The sequence below is a fragment of the Miniopterus natalensis genome, chromosome 9 (genome assembly GCF_054644295.1).
Source record: "Miniopterus natalensis isolate mMinNat1 chromosome 9, mMinNat1.hap1, whole genome shotgun sequence".
Lineage (NCBI taxonomy): Eukaryota > Metazoa > Chordata > Mammalia > Chiroptera > Miniopteridae > Miniopterus > Miniopterus natalensis.
In genome coordinates, this window is record NC_142089.1 from 20,205,138 (window position 1) to 20,226,185 (window position 21,048).

The 21,048-nt window shown below is 50.4% G+C and overlaps 1 protein-coding gene across 1 annotated transcript; it reads right to left on the bottom strand.

Moving 5' to 3' along the window:
• Positions 1-15,051: 15,051 nt before the first annotated feature.
• On the bottom strand, positions 15,052-17,778 carry C9H1orf216 (chromosome 9 C1orf216 homolog). The gene has a single exon (XM_016219844.2). The coding sequence runs from the start codon at positions 17,776-17,778 to the stop codon at positions 17,089-17,091; it is 690 nt and encodes a 229-aa protein (XP_016075330.1). The 3' UTR covers positions 15,052-17,088.
• Positions 17,779-21,048: the final 3,270 nt, after the last annotated feature.

Sequence of the window (21,048 nt, forward strand, 5' to 3'; positions counted from 1 at the left end):
CTCATTGCCCCAGCCCAGAGTTGCCACTTTGTCCCTCTGGCGATAAGCTTCTACCCAACTGCCTAGCTCCATGGATGGGAGAGGGAGGACCTGTTCTCTGGGGCCAGAGCCTGGGCTCTGGCCTCCTCAACCTCCTCTGAACTGTCATCTCTCCCGGGAGATCCAGGAGGACTGGAGGAGACAGAGATAAGCCATTCAGGACCCAGGGCTTTGGGACATCATCTCTGAGGAAATGTCAGACTCTGACCCTGCTCCATCAAGCAGACTCCTTGCCTTATCTCCCAGGGCAGGGGTCTTGAGTTAGCCTGCCTCAGTATCTACTGCATTGGAGTGAACTGAACTCAACCCCACCATTGCCTGTGCCCAGGGCTTGGGATTGCTCCCCTGCTAGACCTACAGCCTGGTCCTGAATCTCATTGTTCTGCTGGGATCCTGACCTCTTTCCTGTCCCTTTGTTCATTTCATTATCACCAAATCCCCAGCAGGTTCACTGCAAAAGGATATTCCTTCGTTACACAGATGAACCAAGTGAGGTTCACAGCAGCAAAGTAGCTTATTCAACGACAGCACAAGTTTTCCTTTCTCCGTTCAGAGATTGTGCTCTTCTGGGATTCCAGCCATGAATTCAGCTATCACTTGCTGTTCTATTTTTAATAATACTTTTTATTTTGAAATAACTATGGGTTTACGGAAAAGTTACAAAGACAGCACAGAGAGTTCCTGTATACGTCTCACTCAGTTTCCCCTTTGTTAACATTTCCTATTGCCACAGTACATTTGCCAAAACTAAGAAACTAACATTCTGTACCTGGATTTAAGTCAGGCACTTGTTTCTCCCTGGGCTACCTGCTCATCTCTTCACTAACTCTATCATTAATCCTTGTGGGCACACATCCAACGTCAACTCCATCCTTAAAGATCTCAATCAGATTCAATTCAGCAAATATTTATTAATAATGAAGAAATAAATCCAATCTAGACTCTGACCTTGAGCAGCTTCTGATGTTTTGGGGGAAATAGACACCTCTGTCTATGATTAAAACAGCATATGGTGCCCAGCCGGGCGTGGCTCAGCGGTTGAGTGTTGACCTGGGATCCAGGAGATCAGGGTTCGATTCCCAGTCAGGGCACATGCCCGGGTTGCGGGCTTGATCAATGACTCTCTCATCACTGATGTTTCTATCTCTCTCTCTCCCTCTCCTTTCCTCTCTCTGAAATCAATAAAGATCTATTAAAAAATAAAAATCAAAAATAAAAGAAATAAAATAAACGGACAAAGGACCTGAAGAGACACTTCTCCAAAGAAGACACACAGATGGGCTGGAGTGGGATAATACAAGCCGTCCTTGGGCAGAGAGTGGAAGCAGGACGTATTGGGTAAAAGTAAGTTTCCAAAAATGGAGCTTGAAATTTTTTCTTATATGTAAATTACTTTATGATTCTCTTTGACTGGGACTTGATCAGTGAATGAATGAATGAATGATAAATAATAGATCAATTAAAAACACAAAAAGAGAAAGAAGTGGAGGAAAGAGACAGGCAGGGCAGATGGCTAAGTGAAGAGATGAGCAAAAAATAGCTGGAGGGAGTGACTCTGCTCCCTAAAACTGATCTTTCTAGGCTCGGTTATGTTCTCTGTATTCCTCCTCGTTTTCCTTCCTCTGTCGCCTCCTCCAGTTATCTAGTTGGACAGGGGCTGGGGGCTGTTTTGTGAAGGGCTGGTTTTGAGGGCTGGCAAGGGGGCGGCAGCTTCGGGGATGCTGGGCGGCAGTGCGCAGCTGAAACTGGGGGGGGGGGGGAGGCAGCGGTGCCCCGGGCGTGGAAGCTGCAGAGGTGTCAGGGACAGACTTAATGACAAGCCCGGGGCCCACCTGCACAGATGAGCAGGGCTGGGAGATGGGAGCTGCGGGGAAATTGGAAAAGGGACATGTTCATTTTTCAGTACACTCCTCTCCCTCCCTCCCTCTCTCTCTCCCTCCCTCTCTCTCTCTCTCTCTATCTCTCTCCACACACACACACACACATCTTTAATATAGAGCCAGAGGGTTACTCTGTTCAGGCTCTCACTCCATTTCCACTAAGGAACCCCTGGGAAAGGGGTTGTAAAGAGGGGCAAAGAGGGTCCTGGAAGAAATGGGGTTGCCTTCTCCCTGGGACTTTGCCATTGTCTATGCCCCTGCCTAGGGGAGACCCAGCCAGCCAAGTCTTTGGTGAGCTAGGGGCGGGATGGGATGGAATTGGAGAACCAAGAACCAAGCTGGGAGGCTGAATTGGTGCCCAGCACTGGAGCAGGCATGTGGCCAGAACCCCAAGCTTCCAGAGCCCCAGCTCAGCCCCTCAGAAGAGGCCTAACTTCGATCTGGGAAGGCTCCTCAGGGCCCCCTCTCCAACCTCAACACACATTGGGGTCACAGGATACTCACTAAGCCCACAGCCCTTAACTCTTGTGCTGGGTCTTCTTCCCTGACCCTGGAATTGGGACAGTGGGAGCAGAGCCAAGCTGAACCATTGGGCCAGGAGGGGCTGGGTTGCCTCTAAGGTCAGCACCTCAGGACCCAATTTCAGCCCTGACAGCCCACAATTCACATTTGTCTAGAAGAGTGGCTACATCTATGGGAGTTATACTAATACCATTTTAACAGGCAAGGCTATCACACCCAGCTCCTGGCACCAAGAAGAAACCCCTTCCCTCTGCTCTCACCTGGTTAAGATAGAGCAGGCTTTGTGTCCAATAAACACACATCTGCCCACATAGAAACTGGAGACTCCCTAATGTGTCTTCGAGGCTACATTCAAATAACAATAATCTTGGGTGACCACAAAGTCCATCCCCTCTCCCATGTATTTCTGAGGATTCAGGGAGATGTTCACATGTTCCTCTAACTCACTACCTGCTGCTCCATGTTGTTTTCCACAGCAGCTGCACCATTTTACACTCCTGCCAGCAACACACAAAGGTTCCAATATCTCCACATCTTCGCCAACATTTCTGTTTTTGTTTTCCAAATTTTGACCAGGTCAGCCTCTCCTGACTGCGGTCACTAGTGCAGAGGAAGGTGGGATAATCAGTAGCCAGGAGAGACTTTTGGCCCAGGCTTCCTATGCATGAAGAACCTAAATTTTGTACTTTTATTTCCAACGAGATTATATATAGATTTTTTTTAGTATTTTTGTATCACAATTAAAATAATTTATTAAAGATTATACCACACTTAAAGCACACTGCATCAGTATCAGACATAATGTACCCTTGACCCTCAAATAAACAAAAATGGCCTGGACTCTGTCAACTTCTGAAAGGCCCTTACTGGCTATCCCTCCTGAAAACACCCTTCTCAACCCTACATTGTCAGACCTCGGCTCCCTTCTCTGGCTATTCTTCCTCTTTCCACCCCCTCAATGGAGGCCTTCCTCCCTAAGATGCAGTGTCTGCTCTCTGGCCCCTCAAATCGTATCATATCACCCACTACCCTACATTTACCATTCTTGTATGACAAATGGTCCCCAAACCCCTGTTTCTCAAATAAACTGTCCTCCCAAGCATAGATATGTATTTCCAACTGTCTAAAGTTGGTTCCCTGAAAACAGACTCTCAGGCAGAGATCTGTAGGCAGGAAGTTTATTGGGGAGCGCTCTTGGGGCCAACATCAGAGGGAGGGAAGGAGGTAGAATTGGGCAGATGAAGAAACTGAATGGTCAAAACCAAAGCCACAATCAATCCCATGGTGAGCTTTGGAATCTGGATGACCTTCAGATTTTTCCTGCCTTGAGCAAAGGTGCCCGGCCTTTCTATGCCCACTTTGGTCAGTCTTGGGTGTTGGCTGCCAAGAAGGCAGTATGACCATGGGCCACTCTTCAGCTAAGGACAAACCCAGAGAGCGACTCAGCCGCAGGCACTTCCAGAAATGGGGGAATGAGTGTTTTGGCCCTGAAAGAGGGACCTGGGTGATTTACCACAGCATCCACTACACCAGGCACCACTTGGATGTCCTTGAGACTCTCAGGCTCAATGTACCTCAGACTGAGCTGAACCTGTTCCTCTTCTGGGTTCAATAGTGTTATGACCAAACCCCTAGGCTTGTCAAGTCTGTGTCAGTTACCTTCCCTGTACTTCACCCTATATCCAACTGATACCTCATCCCATAGAAGATCTTAGCTTTGCCTAAAGCTATGCATGCACCCCCATCTCCTTCCCAACCTCGTTCTGGCACTGCTCTTCAATGACCTTCCGACGGGTGCAGCGCAAGGAGCCACTTAGCACAGAAGAGGTGCTTCATGAAAGGTTGACTGGGATACAGTTTCAAAAGAGAGAGATACACAGCCTCATTAGAAATCAGGAAGAGAGGAAGGAAGGGAGGGAGGGAGGAAAACAGGAAGGAAGGAAGGAAATGAAAATAACAGTTTTAATAACATACAGTTAAAAGTAGCTGGTAGCCTCGCTACTTTTATAGCCTTCGATATGATGTGTAATGTAATATAATTATAACATGATAAATTAAAATGCATCAGCACTCCATTTCTTTGTTTTAAAGCAATATTGTATTTTATACCCACATAATGAGGACCGCATTTCGTTTATTCACGCATCGCTTGATAGACGTTTGAGTTGCTTCCACTTTGGCCTCCATGAACACTCATGCACCAGCGTCTGTGTGAATACATGCTCTCGGTTCTCTTGGGCGTATATGTACTCGGACTGAAATTGCTGGGTTGTGGAGTTATGGTAACTCTACGTCCAACCTTTTGGGGAGCTGCCGTATTGTTTTCCCAAGCAGCTACATTATTTTACACCCCAGCAGCAGGCCGGGAGGGCTCCAGTTTCCCCACACCCCTGCCAGCACCTGTCCCTGTTGTTTTGGTTACAGCCATCCTCGCGGGTGTGAAGGGCGCTGCATTGTGGTTTCATTTGTACTTTCCCAGTGGCTAGTGTTGTCCACAATTATTCATTTGTAACCAAAAGCAAACAAAGTAGGGCTGAAATGTTCCCATTAATAAACGTAATTCATGCTTGTTATTAGATATTTTGGAAACTTATTTTTAAAAAAAATTTAAACCACACCCAAATAGCACCCTCTAGAGGTAACCGCTGTAAATATTTCAGTGTGTTTCCTTTGATATTTTTTCTTCTTCTCTTTATTCTTTCAAAAATATGATTGAAGTTGTACCACATTTGCGATTTTGCTTCTGGCCTTTTCACCTAATATGTCAAAATGGGAATTTTCCCAGCCTCTTTCTGAACATTACTGGGTATAACAATTTCCTTAGCCATTCCCTTATGGGTGGACACTTGGTTGCTCCCAGCTGGATTTAATATTGTAAACAGTGTAATAACCCAGCTCTTTGATAGTGCTCTTTTTGATCCTGTGCTCCATCTCCCCATAAGACTGACATCTTTGAGGATGAAGAACCTGTCTCCTCCCTCCCCATCCATCTGCATCCTTCCAAGACAGCGCCCGGTGCAGAGTAGACTTATTAAGTCCTATTATGGGCCAGGCACTGTTCTAACCACGCGGTGCTCCTCAATGCACTTAATCCCCACAACTTCCCTGGGATATAAGTAATATTATTATTAGCCCTATTTTATAGATGAGGAAGTTGAAGTAAAGAACTTTGTCAAACTGGTGGTTGCCAAAGGGGAGGGGGTTGGAGGACTGGGTGATAGAGGCAAAGGGATTAAGAAGTACAAATTGGTAGTTACAAAACAGTCCCAGGGGTGTAAAGTACAGCAAAGGAAATAAATAGTCAATTATATTGAGATAACTGTGTATGGTGTCCTATAATTGCTTTAAAATTTTTTAACTATTTGGGGTTTTTCCCGCTGCTAGACTGTGAGCTTCATGAAGGCAGAAGCCAGATCTGTTTTCTCCATCTCTGTATCTGCCAAGCATAGCAGAAGTAACCTGAAAAGCTGTCCCTGCCCAGTGCTGGGCTCCAGGCCTTGCCCTCCAGTCAGCCTCACCCACAGCTCCTGGGAAGGACTAATTGAGACCTCAGATGAGTTCAGAGAGGCTCAGAAAGGGGCAGGCTACCTAACAGAGTGATTTTTTCAAACTTTTACCTGAGCTGTTCCACCCTTCTAAGATTCTTCCTTTAGATGGCACCTGGTAAAAGCACCCACTTCTGGCCCCCTAAAAAATGGTTTCAATGGAAACAGAGAAATTCCCCCAAAGAAGGAACTCACATTAGCGGTCCAAAGCCTAGGGGCTGGGGGAGAGAGGTGGGAGGCCCTATTTGCATTTTTTCTATTAACAAGCTGGAGATGAGCTAGCTTGCCTGAGGAGAACATTTGAGAGGGAAATCTTTGCATATTTTATTTAAAAGCACGCCACGTTAGGCAGCTAATAATGCAGAGTGTGGCCGATTAGGTGAAGCCTGCAGGAGGGCAGAGGCGGAGTCCTGTCCCTCCTCCCCTTCTGCCTTATCCCACCTCCACCCCCTATCACCCTTCCTCAGTCCTGGGAACCAGCCTCCTTGAAGGAACAGCCTCCTCAGGCCTCAGAGGCAGGTTGGGGCTCAAGCCTCAGTAACTCATGACACTACCTTGCTGAGTGAGACCAAGAAGGAGGGGTCCTGGTACTGGGATAACAGAAAGGGGACCAGTGCCCATAGCTGAGACCCTAGGCACGGAGTTCTAAGTGGCTGGGGGTGAGGGGAGTGTGGGGAGATATCACCCCTAGGGAGCTTTTTAAAATATGAGCGAGATCTTTTGGCTGTCTCAAAATTTGGGCAGGAAAGGCTATTGATATTTTATGTCTAGGGGGCAGAGATGTTAAAGTGGGACCCTGCATTGCCCAGGACAGTCCCACTCAAAGAATTACCCAAATGCCAAAGGCAGTCCCCCTGAGCCAGCAGCCCTCCCCACACGCAGGTGCAAGCCTTCCTTTAAGTCCTGCCACCCCGCTGTCAGGGGGTTCCACAGCGACTTGGGTGAGACCTGCGTGGTTAAGTGTGTAGTCAGTTGATGAACAGGGTTCTTGCTCCATCCCAAGCACAAGTCTCTTAACCTCTCTGAGCCCCATTTCCCCTTCCATAAAAAGGCAGACCAGGATCTACCTCCCAGTGTAATCAGAGAAAGTGATGGGAAAATAGAGAAGTGTGAGCACACTCTTTGTTATTATAATGGGGAGCACAGCGTAGGCTGCTAATTTAATAAGGGACTTCTAAAGTTATCCTTCTCTGGGTGAGGTTTATAAGGCTACAGAGATCCTAACCATTCCTGCCTCACTGGATGAGAGGCTCATAGTCACAAAATCAGCTTCCACAGTTAATGCTGCTTGACCTGGACTAGTTTCTCTACTGAAAAAATGAGGCCGATTGCACCTATTCTATAGCCAAATAACAGAACTGGAAGTGATCTGAAAAAAAAAAAAAAAAAAAAAAGTTACATATTACGAAGAGGCAAGGTACTAAAAGACTATAAGGTAATTTGCCATTTCCAGATGAGCCAGAAAGATCTCCCTTCTCCTCTCTCTGCCTCAGTTCTCCTTATCTGTTAGATGAGTACACAATCATTCTGACTCCCCATCCCCAAAACTCATATGTGCCCATGCATGCACGCATGTACACACGCACACACACACACTCACACACAAATTAGAAGATCTCATTAGAATTAGGGGAATATCTAAGTGGATTGTATAAAACAAGTTTCATTATGGAGAGCAAGATGGTGACTGTATGTACCTTAGACAAATTGGGGGGCGAGGGAGCCGAGCAATCACTTAGAAGGGTCTGCTTCTACCTGGGTGAGTTTCGGGCATAGGAATGAATTCAGGGATAAGATGGGTTGTGAGGCCTAGGAGACTGCATGGGGATTTGTGGCTCTCCAGGCACAGAAGGCAGACTAGGTAGTGCCTGCCCTTCCCTGGGTCACCACAGGTTGAGCACCAAGAACAGTGCCTCCCTGGGCACAAAGTAAGCACCCTGTGGGCACGCTCCCCAGCCCCCCTCCACCTCCCCCCTCTTCTTTCTTCTCCTCTGGTGTTGTCAGGGGGATGGCACGGGCTACAATGGAGATGTGAGCTGGAAAAGATGGTGTTGAGAATGGGAAGAAGAGGGCTGGCTACGGGGACAGGAGTAACAAACAGGGGTGAACATGGCATTGAAACCCACCAGACCCACCAGAGAAAAGCAGCTCTGGACGTCTCCACAGGGGTCTGCACACACACATATGCACCTGTATACATCTGCATGTTCTGGGCTGAGCCTATGTCGACGATCCCTGGGGAACCAATTTCAGCTAGAGTAAGAAAGGCCTTTTGAGGGAGTCTTGTTGGCTCCCATAAGGAGGCCCCGGTACAGAAGCTCTCTCTTCAGAAAACTGGCTCCTGGGGTGCCCGGTCTGCATCCGTTACTACCCCATACACACCCAAACTGTAAAGGTCCTGGGTGTACCTGAAGACAGGGGTATGTCTGGCTCACAGGCGAGTGAGATGTTTTACTGACCTCAGGAACCGCCCAGCATCCCAGCAAGTGATGCGATGTTTCAGGCCAAGCTCATGAGAGAGAGTATTCCTGATGGTTGTAGAGATAAAGGCCCTCTCAGTGCTGCAGTTGCTGGCCCAAAATGACTCCTCTGTCCCTGGGACGGTGCTTGGCTTCAGAACCCTCGGGGGGCCCTGGTTCCAGCCTCCCTGGGACAAGTCCCCTTCACTTTTCCTAGGATGCTCTCTTCCTCGCCTGCTTCTACTCATCCTCCAAGTTGGTGTAGCTCCTCTTGATTGTCCTTCACCTCACTTATTCCTCTCCCTACCCCAAACACAGAATTAGTCTCTCCATTTTCTAGGTTCCCACAGCAGTGTGTTTCCCAAATGTGATCCCCGGAACACTCAATCTGTAAGATGATTTATCAAAAAAGGGTTCCACGCTCAAACAAGTTTGAGAAGCCCTCTTCATACATCGCCCTCCTCTTAGGAATTCACAACACATACTGGCACAATAAAGGCCCTGAGGAGTCCTGCAGTAAAAAAAAGTCCAGTTAACATTGTTTAAACCAGTATTTCCCAAGCCCCTTAGATCACTGAAATCTTTTACTGAGACATGCCTTGGAAAGTGCCTCCACAGCACCGCCTACAGACTCCTATGGGCACTTATCACACTCTCATTCCCCAAGTCTGGGTCTGTCTTCCCGGACAGACTGAAGTCCCTGTGGCTGGAACTATGTTTGACTCACCTGTGTCCTCAGTGCCTAGCAGAGGGTCTGGCACATGGTAAATAATAATAAATTTTTGTTGAATGCAAGAACAAATAGTCCTGCCCGGCCGGCGTGGTTCAGAGGTTGAGCATTGACCCATGATCCAGGAGATTGTGGTTTGATTCCCAGTCAGGGCACATGTCTGGGTTGGGGGCTCGATCCCCAGCAGGGGGCGTGCAGGAGGCAGCTGATCGATGACTCTCTCTACTCATTGATGTTTCTCTCTCTCTCTCCCTCTCTCTCTGAAATCAATAAAAACATTTTTTAAAAAAGAAAAGAACAAATAGTCCTGTCTGTGACTAAGATGAGGACATGAAGCGCACCTTGGTGACAGGTTCCTGGCAGTACCTAGGAGCAGGTGTCTGGTGGCAGTGGTGACAAGAAAAGAGTGACATAGACACACTTTCAGCCTATGTGGTTCTGGGCCCTGGGGTTGTGGCTCATCCTGAGGGGTTTGGGACAGAGACAAGGGTGTCCAGCATCCCTGGGGATTCAGGAACCTGGAGTGGCCTCTGTAGCCACATGGCTTGAGGGAGCCCAAGGAAGGGCAGGACCTCATCAGTTTGGGAGGCTTAGTGTGGGCAAGGCTGGGCCAATGTACACCGTCTTTGGCAGGTGTATGTATATGAGCTCAGTTTGGGACATGGGAAGTTTGAGTTGCTGTGGGTCATCTGGATGGAGGTTTCTACTGGGCAGCGGACTATGCCGGGATGGGGTGGGGTTGGGGGAGGGAGGCAGAGACCCTGCTGGAGACTGAGGTTTGGGAGTCCAGAGTGTGAGTGGGGACTGAAGGCACAGAATGGAGGACATCCCAGGAGGAGGGTGCACAGAAGAGGTCCCAGCACAGGGGAGCATCAAGGTCTAGGGAGAACTGTCTGATCACTGGATAGTGGGGGCTGCCTAGAGGGGTCCAGCCTGCTAACTCGCACCCATTCAGACGTGCACACCCGCAGGCCCAGTCCCACATCTGTGTGCTCACCTGCAAGTTCGCATCACCTGCACACCCCTGCACACCCCTGCACTCGCAGCGGAGGGCGCACCCCGCAGCCCTCTCTGGCTCTTCCCTCTGTGGCTCCACCCCTCCCCGAGACCCTGGGGTTAATCCTCCCTCTCCCCCAGATTAGGGCCGCCCCCCCCCCCCCCTTTGTGCGCCCAAGGGCCTGAGAGAAAGCCCTGGAAGGCTGCCGCAGGCCTTCGCAGCAGCTGAGGTGGGGAGGGCGGCGGGGGCGCGGGGGAGGAGACGCCAAAGGGGGGAGGGATCCGGCTGCAGCTGTCCGTCGGGGGGCGCGGACAAAGGGCCTGCTGGCGGCCGCCGCCGCCGTTTTCATGCCTGTTGGGATTAGGCGCAGGAAACGGCGCTCGCAGTCGTGCGGATCGGCAGCCCCGGGCGCGCCGGCGCGTGGGGCGGGCTGGGCCCCGCGCGGCCCCCGCGGCTCTGAGGGGCCGCCCCTTTGTCTGCGCCTCTGCGGGGACGAGCCCCGCCCCGAGCCCGCTGAACAGCAGCTGAACGCCGGCCTCCAGCCCCCTCCCTCCCGGGCGCGGAGCACTGGAGCTCCACCTTGCGGGGCAAGGTCACGGCCCCCCACCCGGACCCCCTTGGACTGCCCCCGTCCCACGGCCCGAGACCTCTTTCATGCCGGGTGGGTGGGGGATTCGGGCCCTCCGGTGACCGAGCCGCCCCCTGCCCCGTGCCACCTCCTTCGGGATCCCTCCAGTCCCACAATCAGACCACTCTCTCCGCAAACCTACTGGTGATAAGTGGGAATGGAGCGATTGGAGATGATCGGTTCTGAGCCGAGGGGTCTGAGGACAGGAGCCGGTGAGGATGAGGTTTGGTTAGAGAAGCCTCAGGCCTGGAGAGAAGCAGACACACTCCAGCTGTACCAAGCTGGGGCTGGGAGAGTCTGCTGGGGTGTGAAAACCTCCCCAGGCTGGTGCGGCCTTATTTCTGAGAGGGGCCGAGGAGAGGAGGGAGCAGGCATGCAGGTCTGTGCCCAGGAGTGTGCGTCTGTGAGTGTGAGCGCTTGTGTGTGCCCGTGCATGCATGTATAGGTGTGGCGTCCAGTGGCCCTGTGTCTGTGGGTGTGGGCATGTATATGAGTGTGGCTTTGAGGCCTGGATCAGACTCCAGAGCATCCCCATCTCATGCCCCTCTTCTCACCACCAGCATCCATTAAACTCGTGGGTCCCCGACTCAGGGTCCTTTAGCAACACTTTTCAATATACAGCACAATTGCCCAGAGGCATCTCCTACCTCTGATGGCCTCCTCCTCTCCTCTAGTCAAATAATAACATTTATGGACGACTCCCTATGTGCCAGGATCAGGTCTAAGCCCTTTACATGTTTAGACTCTCACATAACCCTATGAGAGAAGTACTAATTGCCCCCATTTGGCAGTTGAGCAAAGTGAGGCACAGCTACTAAGGGGAAGATCCAAGACATCTGGGCCCAGTCTGCACTAGAAATCACTATTCTCTGTTGCCTCAACTTCTACTCATCCTCCAGGCTCCTATTCCTCCAGGAAGCCTTCCTTGATCAGGTGATCTCATTGCTTTCCTGTTTCTGTCACCGGTTCGTGCTGTGATTAGGAGACCCCAACACTGGATTGTGGGTGAGGCTTGTAGGAAACAGGCTGGAAGACAGGTCACAGGCTGCCACCAGGGGGCATTCAATCTACACAGAACCTGGATATTCTAGGCCCCAGGCTGGGGAACCCACCTACCACATTCTGAAGCTTCCTTATGCTCCTCTCTTCACTTTTTTCCTCAGCTGCCAGTTCACTCCCTGTACCCCAGGCTTTAAGCCATTCCCTCTGATCATGTTTGATGGGACTGACCTATTTGGGGTCCCTGGACAGAGAGTTTTCCATGGACTCAGCTCCTTCTCTCCCAAGAAGACCCAGCCATGCACAACCTCTTGGACAATCCCTTCCATGCTCAGGCCTGTCCCTGGGGGGTGTTCAGGCCCCTGCTATGTGCCCTGCCCCTGCGGGTGGGTCTCTAGGTCTCAGCCCCAATCTCATCTCTTATTCCTCCTACTAAACATCACTCCTCAGGTAACCCTAGAAACCTGAGTTAGACTTCTCTGCTTCTGGTTATGGGATTTCATTCTGGTGGGAAGGGAAACGTGGCTAACTAGTTATCTCCTCTCTAGTAAGCAAACCTTCCCTACTCTCCTCACTGTCCCAGGGACTAAGAAATCCCCACCCAATGACTTTCAAACAAACTCCTAAGTATATCAAGTCTCAGGCGGAGATCTGCACAGAGAACTAGGACCGGCTTCCCTCTCCTGGGCTCAGAACCGCCTGTGCACTGATCTTTTATATGAAAGTCTCATCTTTCAGTGCAGGCAAGACCTGCTCAAGGGTGGGGTGGGCTCTGTGGGACCTTGTGTGGAGGTGCATACAAAGCATCTTTAGGTCCATTTCCTCATTCAAGCCACACAGTTGCCACAGGTAGAGGCAGTCTAGACAGCCCCACACAGAAAGGATAGCGGCAGCCTCGGCCCTTCCCACGATCAGCGTACCCGATGGGAAACGGCAATTCTTGGCTGCGCTGGTTCATCCACTGGGGTCTTGCCTCAGTTTCCCTACCCCAAACTGCTGACCTGGCTGTGACTCTTGACTCCCTGCTCTTGCTCAGCTCCTTCCCTCACCCACCGTCAGACCAGGGGCTGGACCTGTCCTTAGACCCTTGATGATTGGCAGGGGTCCTGTATACTACAATTCACCACACTGGTTCCTTGGTCTGGCTTTCATCTTTTTCTCAACTCAGAAAACTCTTTCATGGAAAGTAATATTAGGCAGCTTTATTTTTAAAAAGCTTTTTTTAGCCCTAGCCAGTTTCGTTCAGTCGTTAGAGTGTTGGCCCACGGACTGAAGGGTCCCAGGTTCGATCTGGGCCAAGGGCACATACCTCCTCTCTTGCGGGCTCTGGCCCTGGTCAGGTCAGGGCGTGTGCAGGAGGCAACCAATGGATGTGTCTCTCACACATCGATGTTTCTCTCTCTCTCCCTTCCTCTTGCTCTGAAAAGCAATGGAAAAAATATCTTTGGGTGAGGATTTTTTTTAAAAAAAAAGCTTTTTAAAAAAGATACCCCCTTTAAGATTCAAATTTCTTAAGGAAAATTTTGATTTTTTTCCTATGAACAAGTGAAGTGTGCATCCCAAAAGCACTATTTATAATATTCATAACTCTCATTGATATAGTTTACTGTGTGCCAGCTATAGCTGTAACTATCTTGCATATTATATATTCAATCCTTGAGACAACCCTATGAGTTAGTTACTGCTATTGTCTCCATTTTAAGATGAGGAAATTGAGGTTCAGAGAAGTTAATTGACTTGTCCAAGGTCACAGAGGCAGGGAGCAATGGTTGCAACATCCAAATTCAGGGGTCTGGCCTCACAGCCTGTGCTCTTAACCACTGGTTATGCTCAGAAGAGCCTTCGCACATTTGGAAAAGGGGTTCCTTCTGAGAATTCCCCCTCTTGTGCTCTGAGGGCTTGATGTTGTCTCAATGTTAGAAATCTCCATAGTTAAAGTTACTCAAGTTTAGCTATACCTTTTGCTAGAACAGCGTCTTTTAATAAGTGGAATTTGTCAAAATTGGTTCAATATTGTTTCTGTCTAAATGTAGAGATGACAAGAATTATTAATATCCTGGGTCCCTATTTCAGAGAAGTATACTTTGTAAGGTTTAAAATATATATACCTTGTTGTGGACATTGTACAAGAGGACATTAGATTTCTCTAAAATGTTTCAATTTTTGTAAGGGGAATATAATTTTTATTTGTGTAATTTTAAAATAATCAATAAAATATTTGGCTTATTTAATCAATCCAAATATGCCTTCTGTGGTAGGCAGCCTCTAAGATGTCCCCCGATGCTCCCCACCTCCTGGTACTTAGACCCTTGTGTAATATCCTACCTTTGAGTAACTTACTTCTAACCAACAGAATATGGCAACATAGAGGGGACGACACTTCTACAGTTAGGTTGTAGAAGATTGTGACTGCTGTCTTGCTAGTACTCTTTTCTTGACGTGCATGCTTTGGTGAACTGAGCTGCCATGTTGGAAGGGCCCACGTGGCAAGGAACTGAAGGTGAACTCCAGCCAACAGCACTTGAACTGAATGCTCCTCAAAAATGGGACCCTGGACCCTGGACTGACTCAGCCTTGACTGCAGCCTTGAGAGAGATTCCTGACCTACAGAAATGGTGAGATGACACATGTGTATTGTTTTAAGTCACTAAGTTTTAGGGTAACTTGTTATGCAGCAATAGGTAACTAATATACTTTCTTTATAAAAATAATGAATTTCTGAGATACCACTAAATCATCCTACAAACTAATATAAAATAGAAGATCTAATCTGATTGGCATCAAGAAATATATCTAAAGTCATGTACATGCATTGTAACCACATCTGTGTCAGGTCCTCTAAGGACCCCTCAGTCTTTTGAGGTCAGGCTGCCTTTCAGGGAAGTGGTGGCTCTAGAGCAGGGTCTAGAATATAAGTGTTTGTGTGTATGTGTGCGTGGGGGGGGGGTTGTCCCTCACAATCTGTGTTCCCCCTTTCAGGCCCAAAGGTGCCTTAGGACAAGGACAATCCCAAATGGGGCTCTTGCAGAGGCTGAGTCTCCCCTGTCAATCTGAGAGGCCCCCTAGGAGAGACCTCTCTACCCCACCGTCAGACTGTCAACCATAGCAGGCTGGATTCTTCCTCGCCAGTGTCCCCCTCGCCCAGGTACCTAACCCCCAGCTCAGAACCTTGCTCAAAAGGAGAGCTAAGACGATGTGGCAAAGAGGCCACCAGATGACAGGTAGAAAAGAAACATAAATTCAAGAAATGCATTTCTCTGCTCCAGTTTATTTATCTTGGTTCACACTTAACATGCAGGAGCTAGACACCGAGTCTCCGAGGTCGCTGCTTCAGCCTTACCCCCCGTTGATTTCACCCATCAGTTAGGAATAGAACTCCTCAGAGATAGAAAGAGCCCCCACATTTTACAGGTAGGAAGACTGAGGGCCAAAGGTAGTGTCAGTGGCCGCTATGTCACTGCTCACCTATCAGGATCTTGCAACCTCTTGGCTCCCAGAAGCAAAACAGAGAGCTTGGCTACCTTAGACTTTGGCTCTCCCCAGGACTCACCAGCTCTCTACCTCACAGAGCTTCTGCTGGAGCCAGTCAACTTCTATTTAAAGGGCCATTCAGTGATGGAAGGGGGTGTGACTCAGCATCCTAAGAGTTTACAGAGGAAGGGCTGACACTGCCCCCGCCCACTCTTAAAAGCAGAACTGTGGCACCTCCTCACACAGATAGTCTGATTTCAGAGAAACGAACCAAACTAATTCAACATCCAGTGATACTAAAGCCAGAGAGCCACAGCAAGTAGAGGCACAGAGATGGAAGTGAGATTTTACCCAACAGCCTGGAAATACCCTGTCCATTCCCCGCAAGCTTATAAGCACACATTCATTTTCATCAGAAGCTTAAATCAATATGGTCTGCAGCAGCTCCTTTGCAGCGGAGAGGAGATGGTTTGTGGTTTGTTTGGAACTGGTATTTAAGAATTCCCAAATTCTTATACTTCACAGGGTTCTGCCATCATCATCTCCCTAACTCCATCTCCCACGTGCCCAGAGGCAAAGTTCAAGAGGGCCAGTCCCTATCTTCTTCTCTGATCCCACCCCCATACCATGGTGTCAATCACCACCCTCAGCCCCCCTCCCTGATACTAATTCTCTACCAATTGCCCTGGCAAAATTGCAGCCAAAAAGCCATGACAGGCCAAAGCAGCTACCACCTACAGGAAGTCCACCATCAGAGACTACAGCCTTAGCAGAGCAAGGCCTAGGAAGAGTGAGAGAAGGGAGAAGGAGAGGTGGCCTGGAAAATCCAAGGAGAATGGATCAGATATAACCCTCAGATAAATGACAGCAGTCAGCCCTCTTTCCAGGGAGCAGTGGAACCCTATGGGGAGAAAAAGGCTATAGCAGACCATGGGTAACATAGGGTGTGGATGGATGCCCCACATGTGCAACTGAATATATATTTGCACACACTTGCTCGGGAGTCTACCTACAAATACATGTTCCTAATATACACTTCCCATGCCTCACCTGCACACATGCACCCCTACCTACAGGCCCACACACACAAGAGCTCACTTACATACACCACCACAAGCCTGCACATTCAAACTCACTCATAGGCACACACATCTTTTGCATATACGATTGACCTTAAACAACACAGAGGTTAAGAGTGCAGACCCCTGAAACAGTTTAAAATCTATGTATAACTTTTGCTTATCTAAAAACTTAACTACTAATAGCCTGCTGCTGACCGGAAGCCTTATGGATAATAACATAAACAGTTAATTAACACATACTTTTGTGTTATACGTATTATACACTGTATTCTTACATAAAGTAAACTAACAAAAATGTTAGTAAGAAAATCTTAAGGAAAATTCATTTATAGTACTGTACATATTTATTGAAAAAAAATCCACATATAAGCTGATCTACGCAGTTTAAACCTGTGTTGTTCAAGGGTCAACTACATACCCTCACTCAAGCACAATTATATACACTGTTGGGCACCTGGTCACACATGCATATATAAACTTACTCTCTTACATACATGCCACACATACACAGAAGGACACACTCACAGACAGGCCCGCACATAAGTTAGCCTGTGTGTACACACAGCACACATAAGCTGATGCACAAGTACTTATTCACACGTGTCTGGCATATGTTAGCACATACATACTCACTCATGCTCACCTGCACTCACACCAGCTAATAATATGTATATATAACCACACACATGCCTGCAAATATATACATATACCCTTGCACCCAAGTGGAGGTGCACTCTTAGCCCTGGTCGGAGGGCCGGGATGGCGCTGCCTTATGTTGGAGACAGCGGATAAGCTCCTTTCGGTTGTCTAGGATGGTGTCGAAGCTCTCCTGGAGGCGGGCCTGCTGGTCAACCAACTGGTGCTGCAGGCCTCGGATCCACTGGAGCAGGGCCAGGCGGCGGTACATCACCAGGTGCACGTGGTGCTTCTCCTTCTCCTGCTCTTTGTAGCGCTCTTGAGCCTGCAGCTTCTGCACAGCCTGGGCCACCGAGGGCAGAAGGGGGTCTGAAGGGCCAGGGCCTTGAGGGGTCCCACAGGCAGGCTCAGGGCTGCTGCTAAGGCTGTCAATGCTTAGGGAGCTGCTGGCATAGCCGTTGTCCTCCAGAGGGGAGCAGACTGTGCCGGCACTACCCATCTTCTCAGCCTCAGCTCTGGGGATCTCTGCCCCCTCCGGTGGGCTGCGGACCTCCCCCTCAGGGAGTCCAGGGGCCTGCAAGGCCTGGTTGTCAGAGGGCAACTCGGAGGACCTCCTCATCAGGATGGGCTCCACTTGGTCTGGCATCCCATGCCAATTCTCATTGGCGTCCTTGGCACTCGCCACGAAGTTGGAGTTACTGTCTGGTTGGAACTCAGGCTGACATACTCCAGGAGGCGGGCCTCCGGGGAACTGGCCCCCCTCAGCTCCCCCTGGCTGGATGGCGAACATCTGGTCTGTGGAGGGGAAGCAGAAGACTGAGTCAGAGCAGGACAGGGTGAGGTGCCCTGACAGGGTGAAGACAACCTAGCTGCAGGGACAAGGCAGAGCCTGGCTGCTCCTCCTCAGCCCCTTTCCCTGCACTCTGGTGACACCCCCCTTCGTGGTTTCCCTCCTCCCTTTCTGGCTGTTGCCTCTCAGTCTCCTGCACAGGTTTACTCGCAGCCCTCAGAGGCAGGCTGTCTCCTCACTCTATTCGCCTCTCCCCAGATGACCTCATCCTCTGCTGGAGCTTCAAGGAGCATCACGTGCTGGTGACTCTCAGCTCTGCCTCCAGCCCAGATCCAACTGCTATCCAACTCTGCAACCAACCACAGGCTCCTCAAATTCTACGTGTCCAAACCAGCTCAGCAAAATGGCCCTAGTCTCCATCTAGTCACTGCAGTCAGACACCTGAGAGCATCCTGGACCCCTCACTCTGCTTCCTTCCCCCATCTCACAGGCCACCAAATTCTGAGAATTCTTCCCCTTAAAAACCTCCGTGTGCGTTCAGGCCATTTCTTAACCTGGACTACTGGCTATCACAGCCTTTCCACTGATCTCTCTGCCTCCAGTTACAAATGTCAATTTGATTCATCAAGCTCCCTAAACTCCCGCTAAACCTCTCTGTGGCCCACACGGAGAGGCTGTGCTTCACCTGGCTCTGCTCACCCCTCCAGACTTGCGCCTTGCCACTCTGCCCCTCCTGCCCGACCAAACTGCTCAGGGACCTCAGAAATGCAGCAGTATTCCCCTCACACAATTCCCTTGGCCTACAATACCCTTCCTGTCCCCTCCCTTCCCCTCCCCTCTAAGGTCCTTCCTTCTTCACCCATCAAATTCCTTTTCATATTTCAAAACTCAGCTCTAGGCGGGGCGGGTGTGGCTCAGCGGTTGAGCACTGACTTAGCATCCAGGCGATTGGGGTTTGATTCCTGGTCAGGGCACATGCCTGAGTTGAGGGCTTGGTCCCCAGTGGGGGGGGGGCAGGAGGCAGCCAATTAATGACTCTCTCATCATTGATGTTTCTCTCTCTCTCTCCTTCCCCTTTCCTCTCTCTGAAATCCACAAAGATATATTTTTAAAAAACACACAAACAACTCAGCTCTAATATCCCTCCCTCCTCTCTGAAGCCATCCTGATTTCCCACCCACTGCCCCAATATACACAAACACACACAGTTAACTCTGCCTTCCTCCAGGTCCGCAATGCCCTGGGTACGCACTGTCCAATTCGTGTTTGTTTCTTTTCCCCAGCACATAATTGATGGTCAGTAAATGTCTATTCAATTTTTTTTAAACTCTGCTGTAATATTAGCTTGTAAATCTGGCTCCCTGACTAGATGTGGAACTCCTCTATACAGACTCCCTCATACCCCCAGGAGCCAGCACGGAGCTTGGCACTAAGCAGGTGGCCAGTCCATACTTGCTGGGGATCTATGCTCAGGAGGACTGGCAGGAGGCTGTGGCCGACTGCCCAGGGCTGGCAGAGCTGGGTTCAGTTCCTTCCTCTGCCCAAGGAGGACCCCCTCCCTAGTGCAAAGCCTCTTGGACCTTGGCCCTTTCCCTCCATACCCACTATCTTGTGTCCCTGCCCCTACCTGGCTCCATCTTGACCCCCTGGGCAGAGGGCATATTAATACTATTCTTTCCTCCTCAATAACCCGCTTCTACCAAAATTAGGGTTCAATTGACAAGAGGTTTCTACTGACCACATATTAGTAGAATTAGAAGGTTTGGGTTATGAGTGAGACTGAGGGATAGTGTAAGTGTAGACAGGGACCCTCCCCACATCCAGTAGGGGACAGAAGTTGGGGGGGGCAGTTCCTTTATAACCTACAAACTCCCACTAAACCAGGGGCCTGGAGACCTTCCCCGCCCAAATGTTTCCTTTTCCCTAAACTTGGGCGGGGCCGTGAAGGAAGCTGGGATGCTGCTGCCGGGGTGGTGGTAACGGAATCGCGGGGTTCTTAGAGACAGTAAAATGGGAACCCAGACACCACACCCCAGGATCAGGTTTCTCTCCAGGCTAATCTGCAATCTTCCGGGGTGGGGGTGGGGGGGTCGCTCTGTAAGGAGGGGGGGTCGGCCTCCCTGCCTAGCCCTGCAGGAGAGGAAAACTACCCCCAAGACAGAGGACGGAGCCCACCCTTCCCTCATCTCCCCGCGGAGGCAGCGGTGCGAAGGCTGCGAGTCCCCTCGCGGCCCCGAACCCCGCGGCTGAGCCCCCGACCCTCCCCCTGCGCCCCGACTCACGGCTCGGAGGCGCCCGCCCCGCGCGGGGGCTCTGCTCCCACGGGCCCCGCGTCGGAGCTCGTCCCTCGGGGCTGGGGGGCCCTCGGGCGGGTGTCCACGCGGCCGGGCGCGGGGTGCGGGGCTCCCGAGCTGCGCTCCGGCCCCAGGCGCGCACCGCGGGCCGGCGGCGTCAACGCGCGGGGCGGGGCGGCCTGGCCCACGTGGCCGCCGGGTTCCCGCGGAGCCGCGGAGCCGCGGGCCGGCCTACCGCCTCCCGACCGCCTTCCGCAGGCTTGACCGAGGCCTTGCAGGTCCAGTTCTGGTTCCTCACTGCGTGCCCCGGGCCCCGGCCCGGCTTGCCTCGCTGCTGATACACTGACAGGTTCAAAATGAAAATCTGATCTTGTCACCACCCTCCCGCCTACCACCCCCCAGCGGCTTCTCCATTGCAGGGAAAATCCCTAAGGCGGCATCCCCGGGGCTCCGAGCACCCTGCCCTGTCTCCGGGCTTCGGCCTCTGGACCTAGCCGCTCCCTCCCAACACGAGGTTTTTGCACACACTGTTCCCTTTGCCTAACATTCGCTTCCCCTTCTCCTATTTTAGATCTCCTTTCAGGCCGACCTTCTCTGGCCCGGTGTTATATTATCCCTGGGCACTTGGTTCCTTTTCTTCATAGCACCTATCACAGTTTGAAATTATGTGTTCATTTTGTGCTTATTTATCACAGTCACCTATGAAAGCTACGTTTTTAAGAGAAGAAAGAAAATCTGCTCTGGGACGGGGGTGGGGCTACTGCCAGGCCGGGGTGGCTTCCCACAGGGCAGAGACCACCAGGGGGGCTCTTTTTAGTTTCTACTTACTGAAGCCTGACCCCCTCACTCCCTTCCTCCTTGGGGGCCCAGGTTGCAATCGCAGAGAACAGAGGAATTGCTGGCTTTAATGATAAAACCAAAAAGCACAGGCTGGTGTTAAGTAAATTAAGGCTTCTTAAAATAAGTTCCCCAGAAA

What these genes read in the sequence shown, in the direction of transcription:
- C9H1orf216 (XM_016219844.2), bottom strand. Translation starts at nt 17,778, where the DNA reads ATGTTCGCCATCCAGCCAGGGGGAGCTGAGGGGGGCCAGTTCCCCGGA.